Source organism: Saccostrea cucullata, unplaced genomic scaffold, assembly GCF_032062105.1.
Source record: "Saccostrea cucullata isolate Sc308-1 unplaced genomic scaffold, CSIRO_AGI_Scuc_v1 ctg489, whole genome shotgun sequence".
Classification (NCBI taxonomy): domain Eukaryota; kingdom Metazoa; phylum Mollusca; class Bivalvia; order Ostreida; family Ostreidae; genus Saccostrea; species Saccostrea cuccullata.
This window is the reverse complement of record NW_026935196.1, coordinates 27,501-54,952: the sequence shown is the minus strand read 5'-3', so window position 1 is coordinate 54,952 and position 27,452 is coordinate 27,501. Positions and strand designations below refer to the sequence as shown.

Below are 27,452 nucleotides of genomic sequence, written 5' to 3'. Positions count from 1 at the left end.
CATCCTGTGAAGTCGTGCTTTGAACTCGTTATAATAAAAGTATTGTCTCACTATAATGCTGAAAAATATCGAGATAACAAACAGTATTCAAGATCAAAAGTCCATACAACAATCGGAATAGGAGCAAAGCAAACACGGACCTGTAATACATCAGAGATGGGATCAGGTGCTATGGAGGAATGAGCATCCCCTGCCGACCGATCACACCCGACGTGTGTTCCTTGTCATGATTGGGAAATAACAGTAAAATCCTTCATCAATTCAGTGTATAGATAATGGACTAACAATTATGAACAATGTCGGTCAGGATTTGACTCAATGATAAATTGAATTTGCTGACAAGGTCATTGTGTCTACCATAGAACTTACGAAATGATGACTTTAAGCGAGACTGCTGATATTCTTGTTTCATCAATTTGTTTGTCAATAATTCACCTCGTTTTAGAAATTGTTCATGCGTACAGCATGCTCTTGCGTATCGAATTAATTGAGATATATAAACTCCGTATACTGGTGACGAAAATATATTTAAGGAATCACTGTCCGTTATGCATAAATTATCCCATGTTTCCCACTATTGTTGATGTCCTTGGCATACTTTACTAACTAGACAGTGATTCCTTAGATTTCCATTCCATTTTGAAATAAAATTGTAGATTTAGACTTTAAAAATGCAGACATAGATTTAAATTACACGAGAATTCCCATCCCAATTTCAATAGTCCTCGCCCACTGACGTCAAACACAACGGCAGCCGCACGAAATTTTCATGCATATTTGGCTTCCTTAGCGTCAGACTCAGAGACAGATGCGCACGAGATTTGCATGCATATTAGGCCTCCTTAGGACCTGACCTGTTGACCTGCCTAATTTACATTCCGATAGAATTATCAAGAAATTAACTCCGCTATATTTCAAAGAGATATCACAGAGAGAAAATTTAGAAATGAAAATATCGCTGCATAAGTAAGGGAAGTTGACGATAGTAGTTAAAGTCATATTATTATCATAGCGCTCGGTTGTTAGATTACCATTAATGACTTTTTCAAGTAAAATATCCAAGTATGAAACAGATGTGTCAGTCTCCGTGGTATCCAAGTATGAAAAACAGATGTGTCAGACCCCGTGGTATCTTTTGTATCTTACATGGTATCAAGCAACTAGTTTTAATGGGATAAAAGTGATATTTGAAAACCCGTTGAATTACTCGTTATAATGTTTATTTTCTTTCTTTAACGAGATGACTTACTTATTTTAACGAGGCAATTAACTGATAACAATGTAACGACATTTATTCGTTATAGCGAATTCATATATTTATGTTGTTCATAAAAGAACGTATCTAATTTTCATAAAGTGATATTTGTTATGTAATATTATATTTCGATAAATATAATTATATTCAAGCACTTTTGCTCTACTTCTTCAATTGTAGGCACCAGAAGGAGAGACAATCAATAAAGACGACCCTATCCACCAAAGGAACACAGGGTCAATGACAAATGATCAAAAGATTTATTCAAACACATCGACCATAGCTTACGAGAAAAGTAGCAGAAGGATAAATGATACCCTCTATTCGTCTATATCACATAAGGATAAAAATTCGTCCAGTTATAATCTAGGTACTAATAATAGCGATAGTTTGTTTAATTAGTATTTTATTAGAATTAATTAAACGTTAATGATGGAAAAATATGGAGTGAAACATATGGAGATAACGAACAGTTTTCAAGATCAAAAGTCCATGAAACAATACAAAACAGGAGCAGAGCAAATATGGACTTCCAAAACATCAGAGGTGGGATCAGGTGCCATGGAGGGGGGAGCATCTCTTACTGACCAGTCAAACCCGCCCTAGCTTCTCGTCATGCTCGGAAAATAACTGAAAAAAAATCCGTCTTCAATTCAGTGTATAAATAATGGACTAACAATAACATATAGTATGAAAAACGTCAGTCAGCATTTGACTCAATGATAAATGAAATGATGACTTTAAACGAGACTGCTGATGTTCTTGTTTCACCAACTTGTATGTCAATAATTTACCTGGTTTAAGAAATCGTTCATACGTAGAACATGCTCTTGCGTATCGAATCAACTGAGATACATGTATATACACTCCGTATGCAGGTGATGAAGGTATATTGCTGCATAAGTAAGAAAAGTTGACGATAGAAAAGTTCAAAGTTAAAGTCATCACGTTTATCATAGAGCTAGGTTGCATGATTACCGTTAATGACTTTTTCAAGTAAAATATCCAAGTATGAATCCGATGTGTCAAACGCCGTGGTATCTTTTATCTCAGGATATATATCGCATCGACATAGGAATGCTAATTACCATTGCTAATTGACAGTACAGTCGTCAATACATCTAAATGTTGAGTTAAAGGTCACAGCAAGGGTTTTCTTCTTTTCACGCTTAAGATTTTGCACAAATTCTGCTTCATTTGAATATAAAAATGGGACTGCTAACAATGGAGCGCAATTGGTACCCATGGGGATTTCAATAGATTGTTGGAAGACATGGTCTTCAAAAACCATATTAATATTGTCAATCAGAAACACAAGCATCTTTCTGAATATGAAACAACTGATTTTAAACTTAAACAATACACAAGGGCACTGAGAAGTGGAGCATCCCCTCTACTCGTAAAGAACATCTTGATTTTAAATCAAGGCAGCATTCAACATTGATCACGATGCAAATTTCGTCACTTCCTTTTCACACAAGAACAAACACAGATAGACACACTCATACACCCTCTCACAGACCTTAGTGCGTTTTTATATCCCCTTCATCTCCGTTGCGAGGAGATTATTAAAAATTCAATCTGATAATTTACAAAAATAAAATCATTTGCCAAAAAATTAGCCAGATCTTGAAATAAACTAATAAAAATTATTGAACACTTAAAAAAAAAAATCTCGGATCCACCTGCTACTACTTATACGCATGTAATAAGGATATAATAAGAAGTATTTATCTACATGTTACTTATTCCATTGGACGGTCTGGAGCAAAGGAGGTTTCAGCTTGACGGTTTATGATTATACATTAAGAAAGAAATCTTACTGATCAATAGAAACTGTAAGTATAATTTACTTTTTAAAAATATAATAATATATGGCCTTAATATTCATAATGTCTAATTATAACCTCTGGAATAGACAAAATGATTGAAATATTTCTGGAGTGTGCGATAAAATTTATATTGCAGAATCATAATTATCAAGACTCAGAATCTTGCATCTACGGAAGGAGGAAAACTCTGTCCCACAAAAGGTACAAGTTTATATGTTTTTATTTACAATCTAGGTTTATTATTTCAATTCTGAAAATTGTAAATATGACATTTAATAACAATTTTTTTTTTCACAAAATTAAACATAATTGCATTCCTGAAATTCCTTATTTAACGGTACCTGATGACCTTTCATTACAAGAGTATTATAAATAACTCGTTTTAACCAGATACTTTTCTCATTTTTCGTTATAATCAGTTGAATAGCTCGTTATATATAACCTGACATTTTCTTTTGGTTTCCATTTTGATTTTAATCATAACGATCATAGGATTTTGTATAAGGTACTTGAAAAATATTTATTCGGGTTTGATTGTTTAGCATAATTCCTTCTAAATATATTTCTTTGCGTCCCTTACATTCACTTTGAAATTTACTCCTTCTACAAAAAATAATAACATTGAAAATTCAGGTTACCTTTGACCGATTTCACTCTAGAGAGAGGATTCATCTCAAGTAAAAACTGGAGTGCTCCTCAGAAAACATGTATAGCTTTGTTCAATCATTAGCGATTATGAAAATTATAATGGTGTTTAACTATTTACCGGTATTTGCTTTGAGCTTCATAGCAGAAAGAAACAATTCAAAAGTAATAAGACCGATGGAATAACAATTGTCATGAAATCTTAGAGTCAATTTCTTTTTAACCAGATTTATTGTCGGTAGGGGACTAGTATTGCTAATACAATTCTTTCAAAATGCTTGTTTTCTATCATAGTATTTTTAAATCACTTTTAAACACGTTAAATAGACTTGGTTTCCTGTCCTTCAAGGATGCTTCATTCATCTCTACTTTGTTTGTTTCCCATCACTTATAAACTCCAAAAATTCCTTACAATGACGAGAATTAAAGGAAACGTTCTATTAAGCATAAAAGTAATTTTGACTTAAAAAGGAAATCCAGTGAGATATTGGTACAATCTTAAATGATCCTTCATTTGTGAGCACTTCTAAGCTTTGACGTATGTAAGCTATCATTTTTGATAACATGTAGCGACATTTTCCCTATACAGGCAGATGAAGGAAGTTTTTTGATTGCTCTTTTTCCAATATCAACTAAACAAGGGACAATTGTAAGTAAATATTTGTAAACTTTTTAGGGTCTATCATCAAATTTGACCCCCCAAAAATACCCTAGCAACTCTGTAGGTTAAGTTATTTGTAAATTCTGTTGCTGCACATTGAACATTATTTTTTGTGATTAGTGTTTATTATATTTGACTATGTCAATTCAGTTTTCATTAAAAAATCATGAGGTGACATCAGACATTACTCGTCTCTCTCTGAAGCTGAATGATAAAAGTAAGTTTGTTTTTCAAATTGATCACCCATTTAAATACCCCGAATACTTTATCAAATATTTCGAATTTACTTGTCCATCTTCTATTATCTAATAATTTTATATTCTACAATCGCCAGAGACTTTAATATATAAATGCAACAAATATTTTGTATTCTTATTTTTTTAGTTTGAAATTTAAATATAACTTGTTGTAAAATAATTATATTTTGTTTTACAATTGAAATTCTTCCTGTAATAAGTTGATCTGATGTACATGGTTTACATAGCTGTATGCACCCACTCACGTACCTGTGTACTGAAGTGTGCAGACATGCAGAAGCATGCTAACAGAGGAAAACAGTCATTATCGTATCTAAATACGAGGGTTGATCCAAAAGTAATGTCACAACTTTGATAAAATTGCTATAAATCGATGTAAAGCAGCAAAATAATACATAATAAAAGCTTTATTTATTTCATGTCAGACCTGAAAAATTCAAAGGAATATGATGTATACTTTCCAAAATATCGGATTTTAAACAATGTGCATTTATGGTAGTCGCCGCACCTAAATATAACGTCATATGACGAATACGCACCGTTATACTTTTAAGCGTTTCCCCTTCGTTTCATTAAAAAATACTTGTGATTCGCAAACACTTTCACTAATTCCGCTTTCTTTAAGAGTTCTTCGTACCATTATACACTCACTCTTTTCATAATTAAGCCCTCTGTCAAATTTTTTTTTGTACAGTACTCAGTAGCATAAGACAAACTAAAAAATGCACACGCCACTCTATACGTCTGTCTTTTTTGACAACGTCAGACACCATTGAACGTTTCCGTCCGATATCCTACTTTTCGGTCTTCTTGTCCTCTGCTAATCATTTAGTAACCAATCACCCGCCCAAAATTGCTGAAACCATTCATTAAGATGTCTTTTATTTACATTCTTTATCCTGTAAGTCATATCAATTAATGTTACTGACGCTTGTGATGATTTTCATCTTTTGAAGCAAAAATGCATCACAACTCATCGAGCCGTTTTTATACCCCCCGCTTGAAAAGCGGGAGGGTATATAGTAATTATACCCCCCGCTTGAAAAGCGGGAGGGTATATAGTAATCGTTAATTCCGTCCGTCCGTCTGTTACGCTTTGGGGTACCCATCTTTTATCCGCACTTCTCTTATACCACTGAATGAAATTTGATGAAACTTTCACAGAATCTTTATTACATATTGCCATTGTGCACCTCCTATTTTACTTTTTGATCAGACACATATTTTGGGTTTCCCATAACAAAATATGGACACTGCCATTTATACACACATGGGAGGCGGGGGGTATCATTTAGTGAGCCCATTGCTCACAGTACCTCTAGTTTTCTATTTCGACAATCCCTTTGTTTAATTCAACAGAGTAAAACAACAATTTTTATGATCACACATACCAATGCTGTCATTATACCCCCCGCTTGAAAAGTGGGAGGGTATATAGTAATCGGTATTTTCCGTCCGTCTGTACATCTGTCCGTCCGTCCGTCTGTTACGCTTTATCTCTTATCCGCAACTCCTCTTATACTACTGAGTGAAATTTAATGAAACTTTCACAGAATCTTTATTACATATTGCCATTGTGCACCTCCTATTTTACTTTTTTATTCGACACGTATTTAAGGTTTCCCATAGCAAAACATGGACATTGCCATTATATGTTTACCTATGACTCAAATAGAAGCTTCTAGATAACATTTGATGGGACGAGTTATTCCTCTTTACACATTACCGTAAAACAATGTATAGCAAAACATGGACATTATGGGAGGCGGGGGGTATCATTTAGTGAGCTCATTGCTCACAGTACCTCTAGTTTAATTTTCAATTAAAGACTAGAAAATGACGAGAATTGTGTCTTTTACAGAAACTGGGAGATTAGGTGCTTTCTTTGAATCTTTTAAATGTGCTTGTCTTTTTCATTCTAAGAAAAAATACACTTTCAAACGTGACGTTCCGTTGTGACGCGGCGACACCCCCTATGCTCTATGTTTTAAACATCTATAAAATAAATTCAAATAAACATTATTAAATTAAACTTTTAATGTTAATTAGATTTATATTTGTGCATCTTTTAGTATATTGTTTTTGATAATATGACGCCAAATATAAAAGATATGGATACTGTGACATTACTTTTGGATCAACCCTCGTATATACAGTATATATACACAGACAGGGATAACATTCACAGTCTTTTAAATCCGGACAAAATCTGACAAGTGAAAAGTAAGGAATAATATATAGATTATTCAAAATATTTCAAAATATTTTTCATATTCACCAAAAGAACATTTTGAAAATTTGTATGCATAAAACAAATATCTACGGAAGCCCATTCAGGACCTATCAAAAAATATTTTTGAATTCATTATAACGATTTTTAGAATTCGTTATAACGAATTTAATTTGTTATAACAGATTTATTGAATTCGTTATACCGAATTTAATTTGTTATAACAGATTCATGGAATTCGTTATAACGAATTTAATTTGTTATTACAGATTTGTTGAATTCGTTATAACGAATTTAATATGTTATTACAGATTTGTTGAATTCGTTATAACGAATTCAAGAATTTGTTTTTACGAATATTTGAATTGGTTATAACGAATTCAACAAATCTGTAATAACAAATTAAATTCGTTACAACGAATTCCATAAATCTGTTATAACAAATTAAATTCGTTATAACGAATTCTAAAAATCGTTATAACGAATTCAAAAATATTTTTGATAGGTCCTAAATGGTCTTCCGTAAATATCAAATACATGGAGAATATAACTGTAGAAATTGTCAACCAAATGCAATTTGCCAAGTGATATTTTTATCATTATGATTTATTTTGATTAGCTACTAATACATAGAATTCCAGTATAAAGCAAAGGCTGTATAAGTTAATTTTAAATCATTCAAGAGCTTAATTAATATATTAAATATTTTTTTCTTTATGTTTCCACTTTTGGAATTCTCGTTTTCATGCATGTGTTTAATTTGTAATGTTGAAAAAGTTTCTCAGTGGACTTCTCTGGGAAGAGCTGACTTTTACAACCAGCTGCTTCCTTTTACAACCGGCTTCTTCCTTTTCACACGATGAAACTATGCGATGTGAAAATTGAGCTAAACAGTTGATAAAACGATAACGATGGGTTATTTCAAAGTCAAAGACAACAATCCTACCCGTGATCCACTCTCATCCACAATGACAGTTTCAAATAATGTTTTTTCTTTCCTCTTTTTCAGATAGAGAATCGAGTTGAAGAAGATGAACATATTTTTTATCATCATACATTTTTTAAGTATTAATGAAGGTAAATTTTAAGAAACTTTGAATATCCAAGAATATTTTTAAGACACTATTTTGCATATTCTTCAAAGGATGAAGTATGTACATGTTTTCATAATGAAGCTTTTTACGATATCTTGGCTTATACTTATTTTCTTTTTCCAGTATCTTCAGAGAAAATGATTTCAAACTATACAATGAAATGGTTAGACGCTCAAATATTCTGTCGTGGACATGGAATGGTTTCAAAAACCGGGAAATTATCCCTTGTTGAAAAGTCTGAGTTGAAAGTTGAGAGTTACTGGTCTCGTCAATATACAAAGAGAAGTGACTGGATTCATTTTCTTGGTTTGTTTTGTGTTTGAAAAAGTTTCTACTGAAAAATATTACTCATTAAAATAAATTTCAATTTGTATGACGAGTAACTATACTATTATCATTATAATAAGGAGAATCTAATCATATTTCCCAAAATTGTAAACAGGGTGTCGAAACATAATATTTAGAAAATCCGCAAGTTAATTGTAATATATATATATATATATATATATATATATATATATATATATATATATATATATATATATATATATATATATATATATATATATATATATATATATATATAGTTTTTTCTTACTTGCGTACATTTTCTTCCTTTATTACTTGATATCTATATTCAAACACATACACCTGTTCAAATTTAAGGATGTTATGACCAAGACACAGTTCTTCAGCATGTTATAACCAATTTAACAGTTCTAGACATAACAGTTGTTAAATGTCAGTTGTTCTGTTTGACTGATCCGAAGACATTTGGAATACAGGTATGTTTTCTTATATTCCACAAATCATTTTTATTGTTTTATTACTGGAACAAGCTGAACAATATTAGTCTTCTACTTTTCTTTTTCTCAATGAGGATTCATCTTTGACATCTTTTTTTTTTGTTTAGGGGAATAGTTGCCTCTGTTTCTTTTCACTGGACCCCGAAATTCAACGATTACACATACACAACTGTAACTCGGTTGATGAGAAATTTCCAGCTGGCAATAACTCCATATTTATTTACAGGACTACTGGTAAGATATGTTTTAATGAAACTCCTTCTAATCAATTATAATAATATACTGACATACGCAAAGAAAGCTGATTGGGGAGGAAGGGGGTAGGAATCAATGTGTCCGTCTCTTTACATTTGGTTGCTTGATCATTTTCCCTTGCAACGTTTGCCAGGCTATATTTTGGTAAGGGGAAATTATTTAAGAAATAAGGTATCATTTTCAGAGATTTATTTGGATGTAAATACGGATTAGTCACGTGATCAGTCCTATAAAACTCGCAGGCTTCATGTGCCTTATTTGCATGTGACCTTTTGACCCTTAACTTATTTTTACTGGGGTGTTAAACAGACTGACTCAAACAATTCGATAGACAATTGGAAGTGAAAATATTGAAAACAGATCCAGAGTAAAGTACACGCTTATGAGGTTGTGTCGGGACCGAGATTCAAGGTCATTTCAGCATGTTCAAGGTCAATTGCAGAAAAATATATATTATTATTCTCCGTGGTATGATACAGTAATGGAAAATCAGTGGAAGCTTATACCAGGAACAGATATTGATTAAATGAGACATGAAGCAAAAGTCACTGACAGAAAAAAAAGTATTACAAATTCTTGTCAACCTAATGGGCAATCATTGGAAGCTCAAGTTTGGTACATTGGAATGATTGAAATGAAGATAAATGCTTATTGTGGCAAATTAATGGTCAGTGGAAATACAAGCCAAGGATCCCTGAAATGTTCCATATTCCATGGCACCTGATCCCACCTCTGATGTTTCGGAGGTCCGTGTTTGCTCTGCTCTTGTTTTGTATATTTGTTTAATGGACGTTGAGATTGAATACTGTTCGTTATTTCCATATCCTTATGTTTTTAAATTATCTTCTCAGAAAATACTGGATACCAAATTTACTAAAAGATTACTTTTTTACCTTATCATATTTTTACAATGGAATTTTTTTGGGTGGGGGTGGGGGGTGGGGGTGGTTGCAAAATTAAGGAAACAGTTACACAAATTTAATATACACACTTTGAAATATTGTAGCAAGGATATTATTTTGTTAGTTCGCTTATTATAAAAATACTTTTTAAAATTTTAATATGAGCATGCAAATCCTTTATATATTTACAGACTACAACGCAATTAGGTCTTCTAAACGTAAGTTTTTAATCTTTTGTCAACTGCTCTCAATTAAAGTGGGGTTATATTAATTTGGGTCTGTCTGTCCATCCGTCCGTATTTATGTCCGTCTGTAACGCCTTCGTTTCCGCGCGATATCTCGAGACCCCTTTGTGCTTTTGCGCTGAAATTTTGCATAGCAACTCCTTATGACCTAAAGAAGAATTCTATTGATTTTGAGGTCAAAAGTTCAAAGGTCAAGGTCATATAAATTCCGTCTGTTTTAACACTTATTTCCGCGTGATATCTCGAAAATCCTCTGAGCATTTGCAATGAAATTTTACATAACAAATCCCTGTGGTCTAAGGAAGACCCTTGATTTTGAGGTCAAAAGGTCAAAGTTCAAGGTAGTAAATTTAAACATTCCGTCTGTGTGTAACACTTTCGTTTCCGGGCGATATCTCAAGAAGATTTGCAATGAAATTTTATCCCAAAACTCCCTATAGGGCCTCTTTCATCCCTCTCAAAGTGTCCCGCCCCGATTTTATTGTATTAAAAGTCTCTTATTTTTAGCACAAGGGGTATGTGGAGAGTTATTACGTATAATACAGGTTGTCGGCGGACATTATATTCTATATCTATCAGAACTGTTTTGTAAAAGCTAAATTAGACACCATGTATTGTGTAAAATTTTGACAATATCTAACGTTAATAAATAAATGTATGTTACCTAATGTTTGCATATAATTTGCTATTAAGAAGCAAGTGGGTCCGTGGTATAGGGTATGACTCTCAATTAACATGTGAGAGGTCCCGGATTCGAATCCCATACGATCCATTTTTTAAATACTTTTTTTTAAAAATTAATTTACGTAATGATAGTATTCAGTATGTGAAATGAAAAAGTTATGACGTCGGGCTTGTACAAATCATCATTACAGTGTGATAGATATTCTATATAAAAATTTTCTAAACACATAGTAAAGAATAAGCAATCAAATATTTATATCCATATTGGCATTTTTATTTGCTTCAATATGCATGTATACATTTAATAATTTTACAAATCCAGGGGGGATCTGAAGCCCAAAATGCGAATGGTCTTTTTTTCCTAAGGGGGAGACACAAATTCTCTGAATTAGCTTTCTAAAATTCAAGTTTGAACGTTTCTTTTATTTCTCTCTGAACCGAGACTAAATATTATACGACTATTCTTACTGAATAAAGTATTTCTATGTTTTCATAGTTGAAGAATCAGATCAAGAGCTTTTGTGTGTGCTTATATTTTGTGACAAGGAAGAGATATTTACAATGGCTGACTGCGGGTCTTTTGGGAATGCACTATGTACAAACAAAGGTAATATCCAGGTAAAACCTACATATGTAGGTTTTGTTCTCAATGAGAATCGTTTAATTTAATAGAAATACAATAGACTTTACATCAAGTGTTAAAATCAGAAAACCACCTATGAAAATCTCTCATCTTTTTTTCCTTATCTGTAAATCTAATTCGATTTTAAATGTATTTTTAGTTTATAAAATATCAAATTCATCTTTATAATCCAGTGTTTGTCATGTAAATAAAATGTCTTGAATCATAAGACATTTTCGAAATTTCATGGAAAAATAACTCAATCTACGGAATTAATTTTTATTCATATAAAAAGAACAATCTTTTACCATTACAAACACACAAACTCCTCCTTCGTCTGTGTTATGAAATATTCTTATTCTACACAAAATCTACAGTAGATATATAAACATTACATTAAGATGTGGGCTTTCTTATTGTCAGCATTTATGTAGTCTTCAGAAACCAGGTCTTCCAACAAATGGCTGGAATTTTGATGGACACTCACTGTTTCTTATATAAACCTCTTGTTATATTACTATGCAGCAGAATTTATTTATAAGCCTTCATAAGAAAGAGAAAACAATTGCTGTAGCTTCAACTCGACATTTAGATACATCGATATTTTATCGATTAATAATAGCTTTTGTCATGCATACAGAGATTCCAACAACCTGAAATATAGTCAGCATTTTGTAAATTCTATGTATGACACGCCAAATTCACAAAAATGAGTTAATCATAGTTTCACAATCGATAAACTAGGTTTATCGGTTGTAAATTATAGTTAACAACGTTAATCTATATTTTACATCTGTAAACCATAGTTAACGCGATAATCTATGTTTCACAAGCGTAAACTATGCTTAACACCAAAAACAATCATTTGCTATTGCAAAACATATATAATCTGATAAATACAGTTTCACAATTTGTAAACTGTAGTTTACAAACCGTTAACTATAGTTAACGATCTGATAAATATAGTTTCACGATTTGTGAAACTATGATTAACAACTCTTAACTATACTTTACGATTGTAAACTATAGTTTACAAACGTGAATCTATGTTTATCAACAAAATCTATTGTTAACGCTTATTTCAAACAGATAAACTTAGATTAGCATTCGTAAACTATAGTTAACAACCGTTAAATATAGTTTTACAGATGAAAACTATACTTAACGAATCGTTAACTATAGTTTACGGTTTGTAAACTATAGTTTACAGTCAATAAACCTAGTTTATCAATTGTGAAACTAGGTTTAGCTCATTTTTGTGAATTTGGCGTGCCATATCTATGGTCGTTATTATGATCATGTGATGAAATACATGGAGATAGCGAACAGTATTCGAGCTCAAAATTCTATTAAACAATTCAAATTTTAGAGCAGAGCAAATATGGACCTCTATAAACATCATAGGTGGGATCAGGGTATGACTCACTTCTCCCAGGCACCCTGATCCCGCCTTCGAGATTAGTAGGGGTCCCTGTTTTATGCTTTATGTTTACAGATTTATTTTTTTATTATTACTAGTATTTCTTTTAAAGTTTCCTAAGATTGATTATCGTACGTATTCTTAAGCTTATTCATTGTATAACAGTCGCCCGTGGTACAGTGGTTCGACACACTACGTGAGACCAGTCCTAGCTGTGGATGAGACCGACATCTCGTGTTACACGTGGGGGCATGACAAAGATCCTCACTGCTCAAAGGCTGTAAATGCAGCTAAATTTGAAGCACTCCAAGGCAAACCCTCCACCGAGAAGCGATGGAGTCTCAATTTGAATGAAGAATTCTTGAGGGGACGTTTAACAAAGAAACAAACAAAAATATCCAGATGACTTCAGCTTTTCGGCGTCAAATTTTCCTTATACGATACATATTTTAGTATATACAGATATCACATTAATATGGAGTTTTTTTTCGTGATTGCCTTGTTCACATTGTATTGTTTTGTGAATGATCACTGTTCGTTACGTTGATTTTTTAAAAAAAATTCCCAAACTATAAATTGTAAAAACAGTTCATATCTAGCTGGAGTGAAAAGATGGAGATTGCAGTGATCAATCTAAAAAAAATGTAAAGACAATAGGGCATTAACACGGAACCCTAGATATCACTGAGGTGTAATCAGATGCATACATGTATATACATGTAGGCGGAGTAGGTTTACATTGCTATTCTTTGATGCAAACCAGTATTAAAAAGTATTTATTGATTAATATTAATATGTATTATATTTTGAAGTTCTTATGGGAAATTACTCATGGGATGAAGCTTCGCAGGGATGTGTGCAACACTCAACGTATGCTAACTATCTAAAGGCTGACATAGACTTACATGTAAACCCAGCGTCAACAAATTTTTGCACGAATTATAACATCTCATTTAGTGGTCCTTTGTGGCTTGGAATTCGGTCCTCAACATTTGAATTAGAATACAAAGATGGTAAAGGTCATTCAGTATTATCTTATTTATCAAATGTTTATAAAATCCGTCGCTTTTTCTGTATCTGTCTTTAAAAAAAATAGGTGCTGGGATTTTGTAAAAGTAAAATACACAATACAATCTAATGTTTTCAGTTGATTTTCAGATTTAAAAAATCTTACCAAGGATATAAAATGCCAAAGTTGTGGCGAGGAATGCACATTAGAAGACTGCAGTGAATCAAGACGAGCATTCTGTGAATCCGTAAGTCAATTTAAATTCGTGATTTTGTGCTATTATATGTAGCATTAAAAGTATCTGAATTAAATAAAATAAAAAGCCTATGTGGTAAATTATTTCAAATATCTATTTTCTAAAAGAGTCGGAAATTTTGATTTTTGAGGATTTTTTAAAGAATTTAAATTAAAGTTAATATATGGCACGCCAAATTCACAAAAATGAGCTAAACATAGTTTCACAGTCGATAAACTAGGTTTATCGGTTGTAAACTATAGTTTACGGACTGAAAACTATAGTTAACAACGTTAATCTATATTTTACATCTATAAATCATAGTTAACGCGATAATCTATGTTTCACAACCGTAAACTATACTTAAAGGTACTTGGACACAGATTCGAAGTTAACATTTTCTCATTTTTTCTGTATAATATCACGAATAATATATTTTAATAGCATTTCACACAAAAATTAATTAAAAATCTTATTTCATTTAAAAGTTATTAAAACTTTAAATTTTTTGGCGGGTTTGATTGACACATCCTTGCACTTTCACAAATTTTAACTTTATTCTTAATCCTTAGGAAAAGTGGCAATCCTGATGTGTATTAATGAGAAATATTAAAACTTAAATCAAGAAGAATAATTTTATTCTGAGTAGAAATGTTAGAAAGCAGAACTACTTCACAAGTATCGTCATTCCGTTGTGTACAGAGTTTTGCGAATCGATCACACTCGTGTTAAGGCCGGTATACACGATGAGATTTGTAGTATAATACAAGTATTATAATACTTTTGTATTGTAATACTTTCTTGTACACACGCTAATACATATCTTATAAGATTGTAAATAAACTATTATTCCCACGTGTTTTCTCCTGCCATATTTCTCTCTCTGTCAAAATAATATAAATGATAATAATAAGCTCTTCTTCTAGCATCTTTTTTGTGGTAGCTACAGCTTGATATATTCCACAAGTCCTCTTCCGCTTCCCATAAAACCACGAGTTTTTCGATATCTTTACTCGAAAAGTCGGCCATTATTATTTTCCATGTGCTTTATTTAGTAATGATATAAATAGTATGACCCCCAATGTGAGTACATTTGATTGGTTGAAAGTGAAAGGTGAGTTAAGACTTGTATTAGGAAATAGAGCATTGCTCTATTCTTAGTACAGTTTTATAAGATTCGAAAAATCTTATGATACACTGTATTAAGAGTGTATACACAGTAAGATTTTGTATTATAATACAAATCTTATAATACAAATCTTACTGTGTATACCGGCCTTTATGTACACCGGTTTTTGTAAACATGTTATTGTTTGGTGTTTACGATTCATCGGGTGCGTTAAATCCCCAAAGTCAGTTCACCACATCTGCACGGTCTGACAATATATTGTGTGTTTGCTTTGCTTTAGTACTTGTCTACTCTGAATTTTCTAGATTATAGTATTAATATTTTTCATTAATACACATCAGGATTGCCACTTTTCCAAAAGATTAAGAATAAAGTTAAAATTTGTGAAAGTGCAAGGATGTGTCAATCAAACCCGCCAAAAAATTTAAAGTTTTAACACGCATTCTCTGTAAGCACCAACGAATTTACTATAGGGCTTGGAAACGACATGTCTCGGATTTTGATGAAATTTTCACCATAGGTGTGTCTTGGTACAAAACTAGTAAATATGGTGTCGGAAGTTCCACACGTGCACTTGGTTGCCATGGAGACGGATCCATTGAATTCGGCCATTTTTGGCCCATTTTGACTAAATGAAAACATGAAAATTGAGGAAATGTAAATGAAAATTTATCGGTATCTAATAGACTCTAACAAAAATCATTAGATCATATGATATCATGACCTTTTGAGGTACACAGAGCATATAATAGTTTATTCTAAAAATTCTTCCTGTAAGAAAAAGGTCATGCAAACTGATATGGTTTCTAAAAAATTGAAAAATGGGAAATTTGGAATTTTTTGAGATCTTTGAGGCTAAATAAGAAAAATTGTCCGCGGAAATTTCCCAAATCTTGCATGGGTTATCATACTTGGGAATAAGTAGTGTCATTTCATGAAAAAACATAAGTGGGCTTTTGCTCCTATTTTTAGTAACATGTATCTTTATATAGATATATTTTAGAAAAATGTGAAAAATCAAATTTTGGCAAAGTTTTAATTGTCATTACTGCATAATTAGAACGTATGTTGTAAAAATTGAGATTCTAATGACAAGAGCTGGACACCACTAGCTGGTATGGACAACGGTTGAGGGGAATTCCCATTTCTATTTTTAGTAACAGGTGGCTATATATAGAGATGTCTCTGAATATTAGGAAAAATGGCATTTTTGTTCTAATTGGTAGCTTCATATAAAAAGTCCTAACAAATATAAAGCTTTCTACAATATGCTTTCAGAATGTACATGTGTTTGTTCAAAAATTGCTTCAGTATTGAGGATGGACTCTTGTTTCATTTAATGGCAACACTGATCTAAAAATAGATTACTCGAATAATTAAGAAAATATAGATTATTGCATCTTTTCAGGCAATTTTTAGATGTAGTTCCTGCATAATTAGGAAATATTTTGTAAAATTTTAGATGTAAATGACAAGAGCTGGATACCACTAGCAGGTATGGATAATTGATGAGGGGAATTCTCATTTCTATTTTTAGTATCAGGTGGCTAAATATAGAGATGTCTCTGAATATTAGGAAAAATGGCATTTTTGTTCTAATTGGGAGCTTCATATAAAAAGTCTTAACAAATATAAAGCTTTCCATGATATGCTTTCAGAATGTACATGTGTTTGTACAATAATTGCCACAACATTGAGGATGGACTCTTGTATCATTTTATGGCAACAATGGTCTAAAAATAGATTACTCGAATAATTTGAGAAAATGTAAATTATTGCACCCTTTCAGGCACATTTAGATGTAGTTGCTGCATAGTTGGGAAATATTTTGTAAAGTTTTAGATGCTAATGACAAAATCTGGATACCAGTAGGTGGTATGGATAATTGTTGAAGGGAATTCCCATTTCTATTTTTAGTATCAGGTGGCTAAATATAGAGATGTCTCTGAATATTAGGAAAAATGGCATTTTTGTTCTAATTTGAAGCTTCATATAAAAAGTCCTAACAAATATAAAGTTTTCTATAATATGCTTTAAGAATGTACATGTGTTTGTACAATAATTGCCACAATATTGAGGATGAACTCTTCTTTCATTTCATATCAACAATGGTCTAAAAATAGATTATTCGAATAATTGAGAAAATGTAAATTATTGCACATTTTCAAGCACATTTTAGATGTAATTGCTGCATAATTAGGAAATATTTTGTAAAATTTGAGATGTTATTGACAAGATCTGGACACCACTAGCTGGCCAGGTATGAATAATGGTTGAGGGGGATTCCCATTTCTATTTTTAGTATCAGGTGGCTAAATATAGAGATGTCTGAATATTAGGAAAAATGGCATTTTTGTTCTAATTGGAAGCTTCATATAAAAAGTCTTAACAAATATAAAGCTTTCGACAATATGCTTTCAGAATGCACATGTTTGTACAATAATGCTACATAGTACAATATTGCGAATGGATTCTTGCTTCATTTTAAAGCAACAATGGTCTAAACATAGATTACTCTTTTCTATTTATAGCACATCCACTTATGTGTAGCAACTTCTCAGCAGAAGAAGAAAAATGACAAAAGATTAAAGGAGCTTCATTGATAACATATTTACGAAATATACTGCTGTATTCAACATGTTCAATATGTCATGAGTATAATAAGGCCATAATAAATATTTTCTTAGATTCTCATCCCCGCCCGCCCCGGTTTTATACCCCCGTCTCGATTCTTTTTGTCCCCCGCTTGAAAAGTGGGGGATATTAATTTGGGTTTGTCCGTCCGTCCGTCTGTCCGTCCATCCGTCTGTCTTTCTGTCTGTCTGTAACGCTTCCGTTTCCACACGATATCTCGAGAACCCTTTGAGCTTTTGCAATGAAATTTAGCATAGCAACTCCTTATGGACTAAAGAAGAATCCTATTGATTTTGAGGTCAAGAGGTCAAAGGTCAAGGTCATAAATAAGGAAATTCTGTCTGTTATAATACTTTCGTTTCCACACGATATCTCTAGAACCATTTGAGCTATTGCAATGAAATTTTACATAACAACTCCCTGTGGCCTAATAAAGACCTCTATTGATTTTGAGGTCAAAAGGTCAAAGTTCAAGGTCGTAAATTTATACATTCTGTCTGTGTGTAACACTATCATTTTCCGGGCGATATTTCAAGAAGATTTTGAGCTTATTCAATGTAATTTTATACAAAAACTCCCTAGGACCTCCCTCACCCCTCTCAAAGTGCCCCACCCCGTTTGTTTTATTAGTATTTACAGTATTATATGTCGCTATTTTTAGCAAAGGGGCATGAGGAGAGTTACTGCGTATAAATCAGGTTCTCGGCGGACTTTATGTTCTTATTACATCTATTAGAACTGTTTAATAAAGGCTAAATAAATCAAAAACCATGAATTGTGTAAAATTTTCACAATACCGAACATGAATATATACATATATGTGACTTCACTTCTGCATATACATATGTACTCGACTCCATGTAAAGCGAGTCCGTGGTCTAGTGGTATGTTTCTCGCTTCCAATCTGAGGGGTCCCGCGTTCAATACCCAGACGGCAACTTATTAGCTCTACTTGTCAGAGACCAGAAGAGCTTATGCGATAGTAATGCGTCCGGCGTCCGTCCGTCTGTCTGTCTGTCTGTCTGTCCGTCTGTCTGTAAACAATATTTCAAAACGCTACTCCTCCTACAATTTTAGTCTGATTTCAATATTACTTGGCACACAAGTAGACTACACTAAGATACATAGAATAATGCCTCGGTTTTTGATTTCGATGAACGGTGTTGCCATAGTTACTAAAAATAGAATTTTCTGTGAAATTCCTTAAAAACGCTACTCCTTCTACAGTTTTGGTCTGATTTCAATATAACTTGGCACACAAGTAGACTACACTAAGATACATAGAATAATGCCTCGGTTTTTGATTTCGATGAACGGTGTTGCCATAGTTACTAAAAATAGAATTTTCTGTGAAATTCCTTTAAAACGCTACTCCTTCTACAGTTTTGGTCTGATTTCAATATAACTTGGCACACAAGTAGACTACACTAAGATACATAGAATAGTGCAATGGTTTTTGATTTCGGTGAACGGTGTTGCCATGGTTACTAAAAATAGAATTTTCTGTGAAATTCCTTTAAAACGCTACTCCTTCTACAGTTTTGGTCTGATTTCAATTTAACTTGGCACACAAGTAGACTACACTAAGATACATAGAATAGTGCAATGGTTTTTGATTTCGGTGAACGGTGTTTCCATGGTTACTAAAAATAGAATTTTCTGTGAAATTCCTTTAAAACGCTACTCCTTCTACAGTTTTGGTCTGATTTCAATATAACTTGGCACACAAGTAGACTACACTAAGATACATAGACTAGTGCATCGGTTTTTGATTTTGGTGAACGTTGTTGCCATGGTTACTAAAAATAGAATTCTCTGTGAAATTCCTTTAAAACACTACTCCTTCTACAGTTTTGGTCTGATTTCAATTTAACTTGGCACACAAGTAAACTACAGTAAGATACATAGAATAGTGCATTGGTTTTTGATTTCGATGAACGGTGTTGCCATGGTTACTAAAAATTGAATTTTCTGTGAAATTCCTTTGAAACGCTACTCCTTCTACAGCTTTGGTCTGATTTCAATATAACTTGGCACACAAGTACACTACACTAAGATACATAGAATAGTGCATCTGTTTTTGATTTCGATGAACGATGTTGCCATGGTTACTAAAAATAGAATTTTCTGTGAAATTCCTTTGAAATGCTACTCCTTCTACAGTTTTGGTCTAATTTCAGTATATCTTGGCACACAAGTAGACTACACTAAGATACAAAGAATAGTGCATAAGTTTTTGATTTCAATGAATGGTGTTGCCATGGTTACTAGAAATAGAATTTTCCGTGAAATTCCTTTAAAACGCTACTCCTTCTACAGTTTTAGTTTGATTTTAAAATAAGTTGGCACACAAGTAGACTACACAAAGAAACTTAAAATAGTGCAATAGTTTTTGATAAGTACAAACCAGTAGAGCTACAGTCTCGACAGAGACTTCTGGTTTTTTTTTTTTGAAATACTTTTTTTTACTAAATAATAGTATTCAGCACGTGAAATGAAAAATTTACGAGGTCTGGCTTGTACAAACTCATAAAATCATCATTACAGTGTGATAAATATTCCACATAAAAAGAATCTTCTATACACATAATAAAGAATAAGCAACTAAATCTTTATATCCATTATGGTATATTTTATTTGCTTCAGTATAAATGCATGTATACATTTAATAATTCTACAAATTCAGTGAGGGGGATCCAACTCCCCCCCCCCCCCCCGGCTCCCCCCGAACTGCGCATGTTTTACTTTTTCCTTAAGCGGGGGACACAAATTCTCTTAATTAGCTTGTTATTTCTGTTTTTCTTCGTCTTAATTCTAATCGGGATCGGTATTCATTTACCATTCTACTTTCGTTTTAAATCTCGCGAAAGTCGACATGATTTTGACGGTTGAGTCTAAATATCACGGGCCTAGCGTATTTATGAATATTTATGAGATGCCTCTAACGATAAGAAGAAACCCGGTGGTTTATATTATTTCTGGAATGTTTTTTTTATCATCGTTGATAAGAAAACCATGTCAGTGTTTTGTTTTTAATGCATTAAACACCGATTTAACGTTAACTAAAATAAACGAATTAGTTATTTTTTTAGAGAAAAAAAAATGATTTTAAGCTATCAACATCAGGGAAATACTTATTCATCAATATAGAATATTCAAAGAATCGTAAATAAATATGAAAACTAAAGAAAAGAATATTACAAAAAAAGAACATTTAAATGAGAAAATAGTTTAAAAATTGAACTTAAATGAGAGTGATAAGGACGTACGGAAACATAAATATCAATTTTACATATAGAAAACAACACTCGATAAAATGTAATCTGTTTAATTAGTAAATAAATAACTGCATAATCTATTTGCTTAATAATACAAAAATTAACACCATAAAATAAAACAAAAAAGAAGAAAATATGAAACATTTATTCCAAATATTTCAAAAGCTCACTTGAACTGTACAGGACAGGTAAGAGTCCCCCTCGACAGCAAACTATTTCCCTCGGCTGCGCCTCGGGAAATAGTTTGCTGTCTTGGGGGACGATAAACTTGCTATTGTCCTCATAGCCAGTAAATAGGTGTATAATATAACACGTATATTGGTGTACGAGAAAGAATCTAGTTTTACGAGTATATATTTCTCTCTAGAGTCTCCACTTGTTATCTAGTTATAACAACTTATCTTGTTATAATATGAGGCGCCGTTTTGGTATTTACTGCAAAAAAGTGATATCACCTATTGAATATGTGATATCACATATTGAATAGGTGATATCACCTATTCGAATAAGTGATATCACCTATTCAAATAGGTGATATCATCTATTTTAATTTGAATTGGTGATATCACCTATTCGAAAAGGTGATATCACTTATTTGAATAGGTGATATCACTAATTCGAATAGGTCATATCACCTATTCATTTCAAATAGGTGATATCACTTATTCGAATACCGGTAAGTGATATCACCTATTCAAATTGCATAGGTGATATCACCTTTTCGAATATGTGATATCATCATATCATTTTGAATACTAGTAGATGATATCACCTATTCAAATTATTTATGAAATAACAACAGCTCCCAAGACTATAGGTCCCTAAATCATATATACTTACACTTTTGTTTTATAAGTCATCATTCTAGGAGACAATAGATTACAGTTTTGCATTTAATTTTAATCAGCCCCAATAGAAATTGAAGTTTGTTTTCCTCACAAATTAATTTATTTCACTTATCTATCATGTAAACTTTAAAAAAAAATTGGAAAAACGCATGAAAACTGGGTAGTCCGATTTTTCTTGGTTCCAGTGGTAATCTATATATCATAGGGAGAATTCATTATTTATTGTTGTAAGAAATTCAAATAGGTGATATCACCTATTCGAATTGGTAATATCACCAATTCAAATTGAAAAGGTGATATCACCTATTCGAACAGGTGATATCACTTATTCGAATTGGTGATATCACCTATTCAGCAAGAATAGGTGATATCACTTATTCGAATAGGTGATATCACTAATTAGAATTGGTGATATCACCTATCTTCTTCCAAAAGGTGATATCACCAATTCGAATAGGTGATATCACCTATTCGAATAAGTTATATCGCCTATTCAAATAGATGATATCACTTTTTTCAAGTAAATACAACCAGAAGTCTCTGTAGAGACTGTAGCTCTACTGGTTTATACTTAAAACAAAGGAAGAGAAAAGTAGCAGTTGGGACTTGAGACTTTAAATCAGCAATGAATAGAAAAATGATCCTTGCCACTCGTCAAAATAAAAACCGATGCACAGAATTATGTATCTTAGTGTAGTCTACTTGTGTGCCAAGTTATATTAAAATCGGACCAAAACTGTAGGAGGAGTAGCATTTTGAAAAATTGTTTACAGACAGACAGCTAGACAGATGGACGGACGACGGACGCATTACTATCGCATAAGCTCTTCTAGTCTCTGAGCAGTAGAGCTAAAAACGGCGCCTCATATTATAACGACTTAGTTATCTTGTTATCACGAATACATGGAATATGTTATTTAAGAAATAAAGTTCTCGTTTTCGTAAACATTGCAGGATAACCTCGGAGGTCGACAAATATAATAACTGAGGCTTCTATATATACCGGTATTTCATGATCAAACAACATTTCGAGACAGAGGAATCCTGCATCATTCACGACAGCAAGATCTTTATTTTTATTAATTCTACTAAAAACTATAAATACCCAAGAATGCTAATTGTACCAACTTTGATTAAAACTAGCCTAGTGGTTCTTGAGAAGAAGTTTAAAATGTGAAGTTTACAGACGGACAAATGTTCAATTTCTAAAACGGTGTAAGTTACTATCAAACATGTTGATGAAATTGGCAGTCTCGTTTAAAGTCATCAATCGTAAATTCTATGGTCGATACAATGAATTTGTCGGCAAATACAATTTATCATTGAGTCAAATGCTGACTGACGTTTTTGATACTTATTATCATAGGCCATTATATACACACTGATTTGTCGACGAATTTTCCCATTATTTCCCGATTATGACAAGGAGCACACGGCGGGTGTGATCGGTCGGCAGGGGATGTTCACTCCTTCATGGCACCTCTGATCTCATCTCTTTGGTTCCTTAATACTCAAACACTTTTGCTTTATTTCTATTATTGTAGGCTTCAGAAGGAGAGACAATTAGTAAAGTCGAAACTACTAGCCGAGATAACAAAGCTTTAATGACGAGTTATCAGAATATTTATTTAGACACATCGACCATAGCATTGGAGGAAAGTAGCAGAATGCCAAATGATGCCCTCTATTCGTCTGAATCACATAGAAATACATATTCATTAAGTTATACTCAAGGTAGATACAAACCATGTTATTTATTTTTACAAAATTAATATAAGCTCAATGCTTTAGAATACCGGTATATCAAGAAAAGTAAATGGTTGTTACAGCTAGGGCATCAATTTAAATTAAAAAAAATATTCGAAATCCTAATGTAAATCCGCCTTCAAACAAGAATAAAATATGTTTATGTCTGCATATTATAGACGTATCGACTAAAGTAACACAGCTAGGATCATCCTCAACCCAGGCAACAACAAAAGGTAAAGAAAACTTGTACATGTTGTAGTCTGCTCGAACAAAAGTATATATGTTAACAATTGACTATTGACAAACTACTTTGCTGCAATGAAAGGATCCAAATTATTTTCTTCAGAATTTTCCTGACAATTTTTAAAATCATTCTAAAGGACTGTTGCCTATAATGAATCATTTTTTCTTTTATATTTATTGCAACCTTTACATAATTATAGCCTCTTCAGAAATAACACCAGTCGTTTACAGTGTCCCATTAGCGCTGGCTGTCATCATCGTTGTCGTTTGTTTCTTATATTGCAGGTGAGAGGTTTGGGGGTTTATTTCTTATATTATCTACTTGTTTTTATTCATGATTTAAAAAAAGATTTAGGCATGTTTAAATTTAAATGATGGTTTTAAATAAAAACAGGAAGAAACGTCAGAAAAGACGAAATTTGGATGTTGTATCAACAGCAGAAAGCAAGCAGTTACCGGCACATTTTGTTGCCAACACCGAACTTTACGAAATTGCAGACAATTCAAAATTATGTAGCCTCCACTCTGACTCGGTTACATTGGACACAGTACACATACCAAAATCACACGGGGATATTACAGGGGAAAAGAAAGGGGTGTATGAAAAAGCCAAAGGTATAAAGGTATCAGAATCAACAGACGTATATAATCATCTCTGGGAGAAAGATATCACTATTGAACAGAAAGAAAACATTTACGATCATTCAAGTACAATATGTGATACAGAAAATCCCTTATACGATGTTACAACTAAAACAGATCACAAAGTCTCGCCGGACCCGACATACGACCACGCAGTCCACTTAGATAACCTGACAGAGGGAAAAACAAGTGAGGTCAATAAGACCTGAGATGTACGAGACTTAAAATGCAAGAACTGTTTTTTTTTTGTGTGGTTTTTTTTTGTAGTTGTCTTGACTTTTATTTGGTAAATAGGCAGTTTGAAATTTGTGTTGCATCTATACCCATGTAAGCATGTGTAAGATGTTTTAAGAATTTAGCATGAAATCCTTTAATTCGACATTAACTACGTTGAATAGGTATTTAAGATGTATCAATCTGGACGCCCCCTCCCCTTTCAGACTTTTTTCTAAAAAAAAGAATTTTAGTTTTATAAATATTTTGACATTATAAATTCTAAATTTTCCAAATACCCATATTTAAAGCATCTTCGCTAGCCAAGGGCGCTGTATACAAAGTGCTAATCGAAAATCTACTTGATTTGGGTCACTAGCTATATTTGTTTGGATCATTCGAAGTTTCAGTCTGCACATTTAGACAAAAAATGTCTTTTATATACGGTTTTTTACTAATAATAAAACTACTTCAACCAATATGAGACTTCTTCTTGGTATATTTAAAGATTGTTAGGTTTTTGTGTCACCCACCCTTCCTTAAACATCGGTAGCACGCGTTTTTCACGCATCTGATGGTCATTTTTCGACTAATTTGCCACTTGAATGGACTCTTGACATTACTTTAATAAAATATTTATTGTTTTGTTTAATATAAATCCTAATCAAACGTTAGCTATCAAATTTGACCACAAGGTCTTCGTTATATCTTGACAATCACATCAAATATGCACCTACCCAACTTTTCCGGAGCTATTTTTGGTTTGCGTAGAAAATATCCAGAAGGCTATCTTTGTTGTCATGACAGCTATACTTTTTTCGAGTATACATATAGCAATTAGACCTAGTGCAATTAGTGAAATAATTTATTGACGTTACCTTGTGTTTACAACAGTCTTGTACAATATTTTCTTCCCCAGACTCCTCTTACATTTCAAATTTGGCCCAGTCCATAGGAGGTCCATGTGTCATATGCTCAACTTGGGCGTTTTATGCTCAGTCACTGAGTGTGATACATATGTATTTGTATAAATTATAGAAAAAGTAGTGTGGCCTTTCGTGAAAGTATCTTTTTATTTTCTAATGGAAACAACTCTAAAGACGTTTTTATTTCGTTAATCAATATGTTTAGTTCCATTTGTTTTAAATTCCGGAATAAAGGATGGATCCAGCATAAATTTCTTTGGGAGGGGGAGGGGATTACATTGTTGTCCATAACATTTAAAGATCCTGACACAAAAACCCTAATTTATGGTTGGGGAAGGGGTCGGCTTAATTGGTTGACAAGCTACATTCTTCCATATATACCGATATTCTCATTTTTTCCAGCAATTAACTTATGACAGTCATTCATTAACAAAACATACCAAAGAAAAAACTTTAATGCAACTTAACAATTGACTTGATATATACACATAGTTTTGTAAATATTTAGTGGTACATGTATATATATGCATTCAAAGTTTTGATAAGAAAACACAATGATTAAAACGCATTCAGCTTCAAATCTTAATGCCGCTTCGTTCATTTACAAATTTCAATTCAGCCAAATAAGCGTGAAATGCTTGGATCTTTTTTCATAAAAATCAAAGCATATCCCTGATAATCAATTAATTTCCATAACTATATATTTCATGAATTTCTTTAATTTTCATAGACTCTGTTTCAGATTCTTAGCTTTCAGTTCTGATATCTGATGATAGTGTGAAAATAGGTGAAATATTACTAAAGTTGCATTATAATCTCGTTATCATAGATTTATAAAAGAGAGAGAGAAAGTGTATAAGGCGAGGACAATCACCCGCTCTATGACGAAAAAAATTGATTTTTCTACAATTTATGTTGTCGGTAATGTCATCTTCAACATATTTGATTCATATAATAGTACCGTACTGTAAGAAATGTTGACTGAAAATTGTTTTTTAAACTTATTTAGTGGTAAATGGGTACGTTAATATTTAACCATTCCAGCCATAAGAATTTATTTCTGAATATGAATGGGTCAGGTTTTTATCCTAAATTCTGTGCTTATATTACGGAAAAGTAAACCCAATGTGTTTTTTCTAAATGGAGTCTGGACCCATTCTATTTAAAAGTCGAATATTTCTGGAATGTTAAAAAAGTGAGGATAATGAGCATTGATTTATGTCGAAAAATTTACAAATACAAATATGTGAGCAGGGCATAAATACGGACCCCCGGAATACCAGAAATGGGAAGAGGTACCTAGGAGGAGAAAGCATCCCTTGTTGATCGGTCACATCCGCCGTGAGCCCTATGTGTTGATCAAGTAAACGGAGCATTTCGTGGACAAATTTAGTATAAAAACAAAGGTCTAACAGTTGGGTGAAAGAAGCAAGCCAAAAAAAAAAAAAACGAACCAGGATAAATTAAATAATAGGAGGAAAAATATTTTTTGTCTCAACAATTCACTTTTTTTTTTAAAGCAAACTGACACACAACCAACAAGAAGACACCGTAGCGTATATAGTGGTTAACGCATTCAGTCTCACGCCTATCATGGGCTTTGGAGAGAGTTTGAATACTAGTAGTTTGTGAAGCCTT

General features: G+C 32.6%; 1 protein-coding gene across 6 annotated transcripts in view; it reads left to right on the top strand.

Moving 5' to 3' along the window:
- The window catches only part of LOC134242197 (uncharacterized), a 31,701-nt gene extending 6,791 nt beyond the window's left edge, over window positions 1–24,910 (top strand). Inside the window, exons 1-14 of one of the 6 annotated variants that reach the window (XM_062724266.1) lie at window positions 4,779–4,975; window positions 6,807–6,873; window positions 7,890–7,957; window positions 8,098–8,280; window positions 8,641–8,759; window positions 8,888–9,014; window positions 10,129–10,155; window positions 11,363–11,473; window positions 13,721–13,921; window positions 14,067–14,164; window positions 23,586–23,775; window positions 23,967–24,023; window positions 24,234–24,318; window positions 24,428–24,910. In XM_062724266.1, the coding sequence (XP_062580250.1) occupies window positions 7,912–7,957; window positions 8,098–8,280; window positions 8,641–8,759; window positions 8,888–9,014; window positions 10,129–10,155; window positions 11,363–11,473; window positions 13,721–13,921; window positions 14,067–14,164; window positions 23,586–23,775; window positions 23,967–24,023; window positions 24,234–24,318; window positions 24,428–24,884 (1,701 nt within the window). In that variant the 5' untranslated portion in view covers window positions 4,779–4,975; window positions 6,807–6,873; window positions 7,890–7,911 and the 3' untranslated portion in view covers window positions 24,885–24,910. Of the gene's footprint in view, window positions 1–1,435; window positions 1,626–4,237; window positions 4,382–4,778; window positions 4,976–6,806; window positions 6,874–7,889; window positions 7,958–8,097; window positions 8,281–8,640; window positions 8,760–8,887; window positions 9,015–10,128; window positions 10,156–11,362; window positions 11,474–13,720; window positions 13,922–14,066; window positions 14,165–23,585; window positions 23,776–23,966; window positions 24,024–24,233; window positions 24,319–24,427 lie in introns of those variants that run through there. The other 5 variants (XM_062724268.1, XM_062724265.1, XM_062724269.1 and 2 more) reach the window with 5 other exon arrangements.
- The last annotated feature ends 2,542 nt before the right edge of the window (window positions 24,911–27,452 follow it).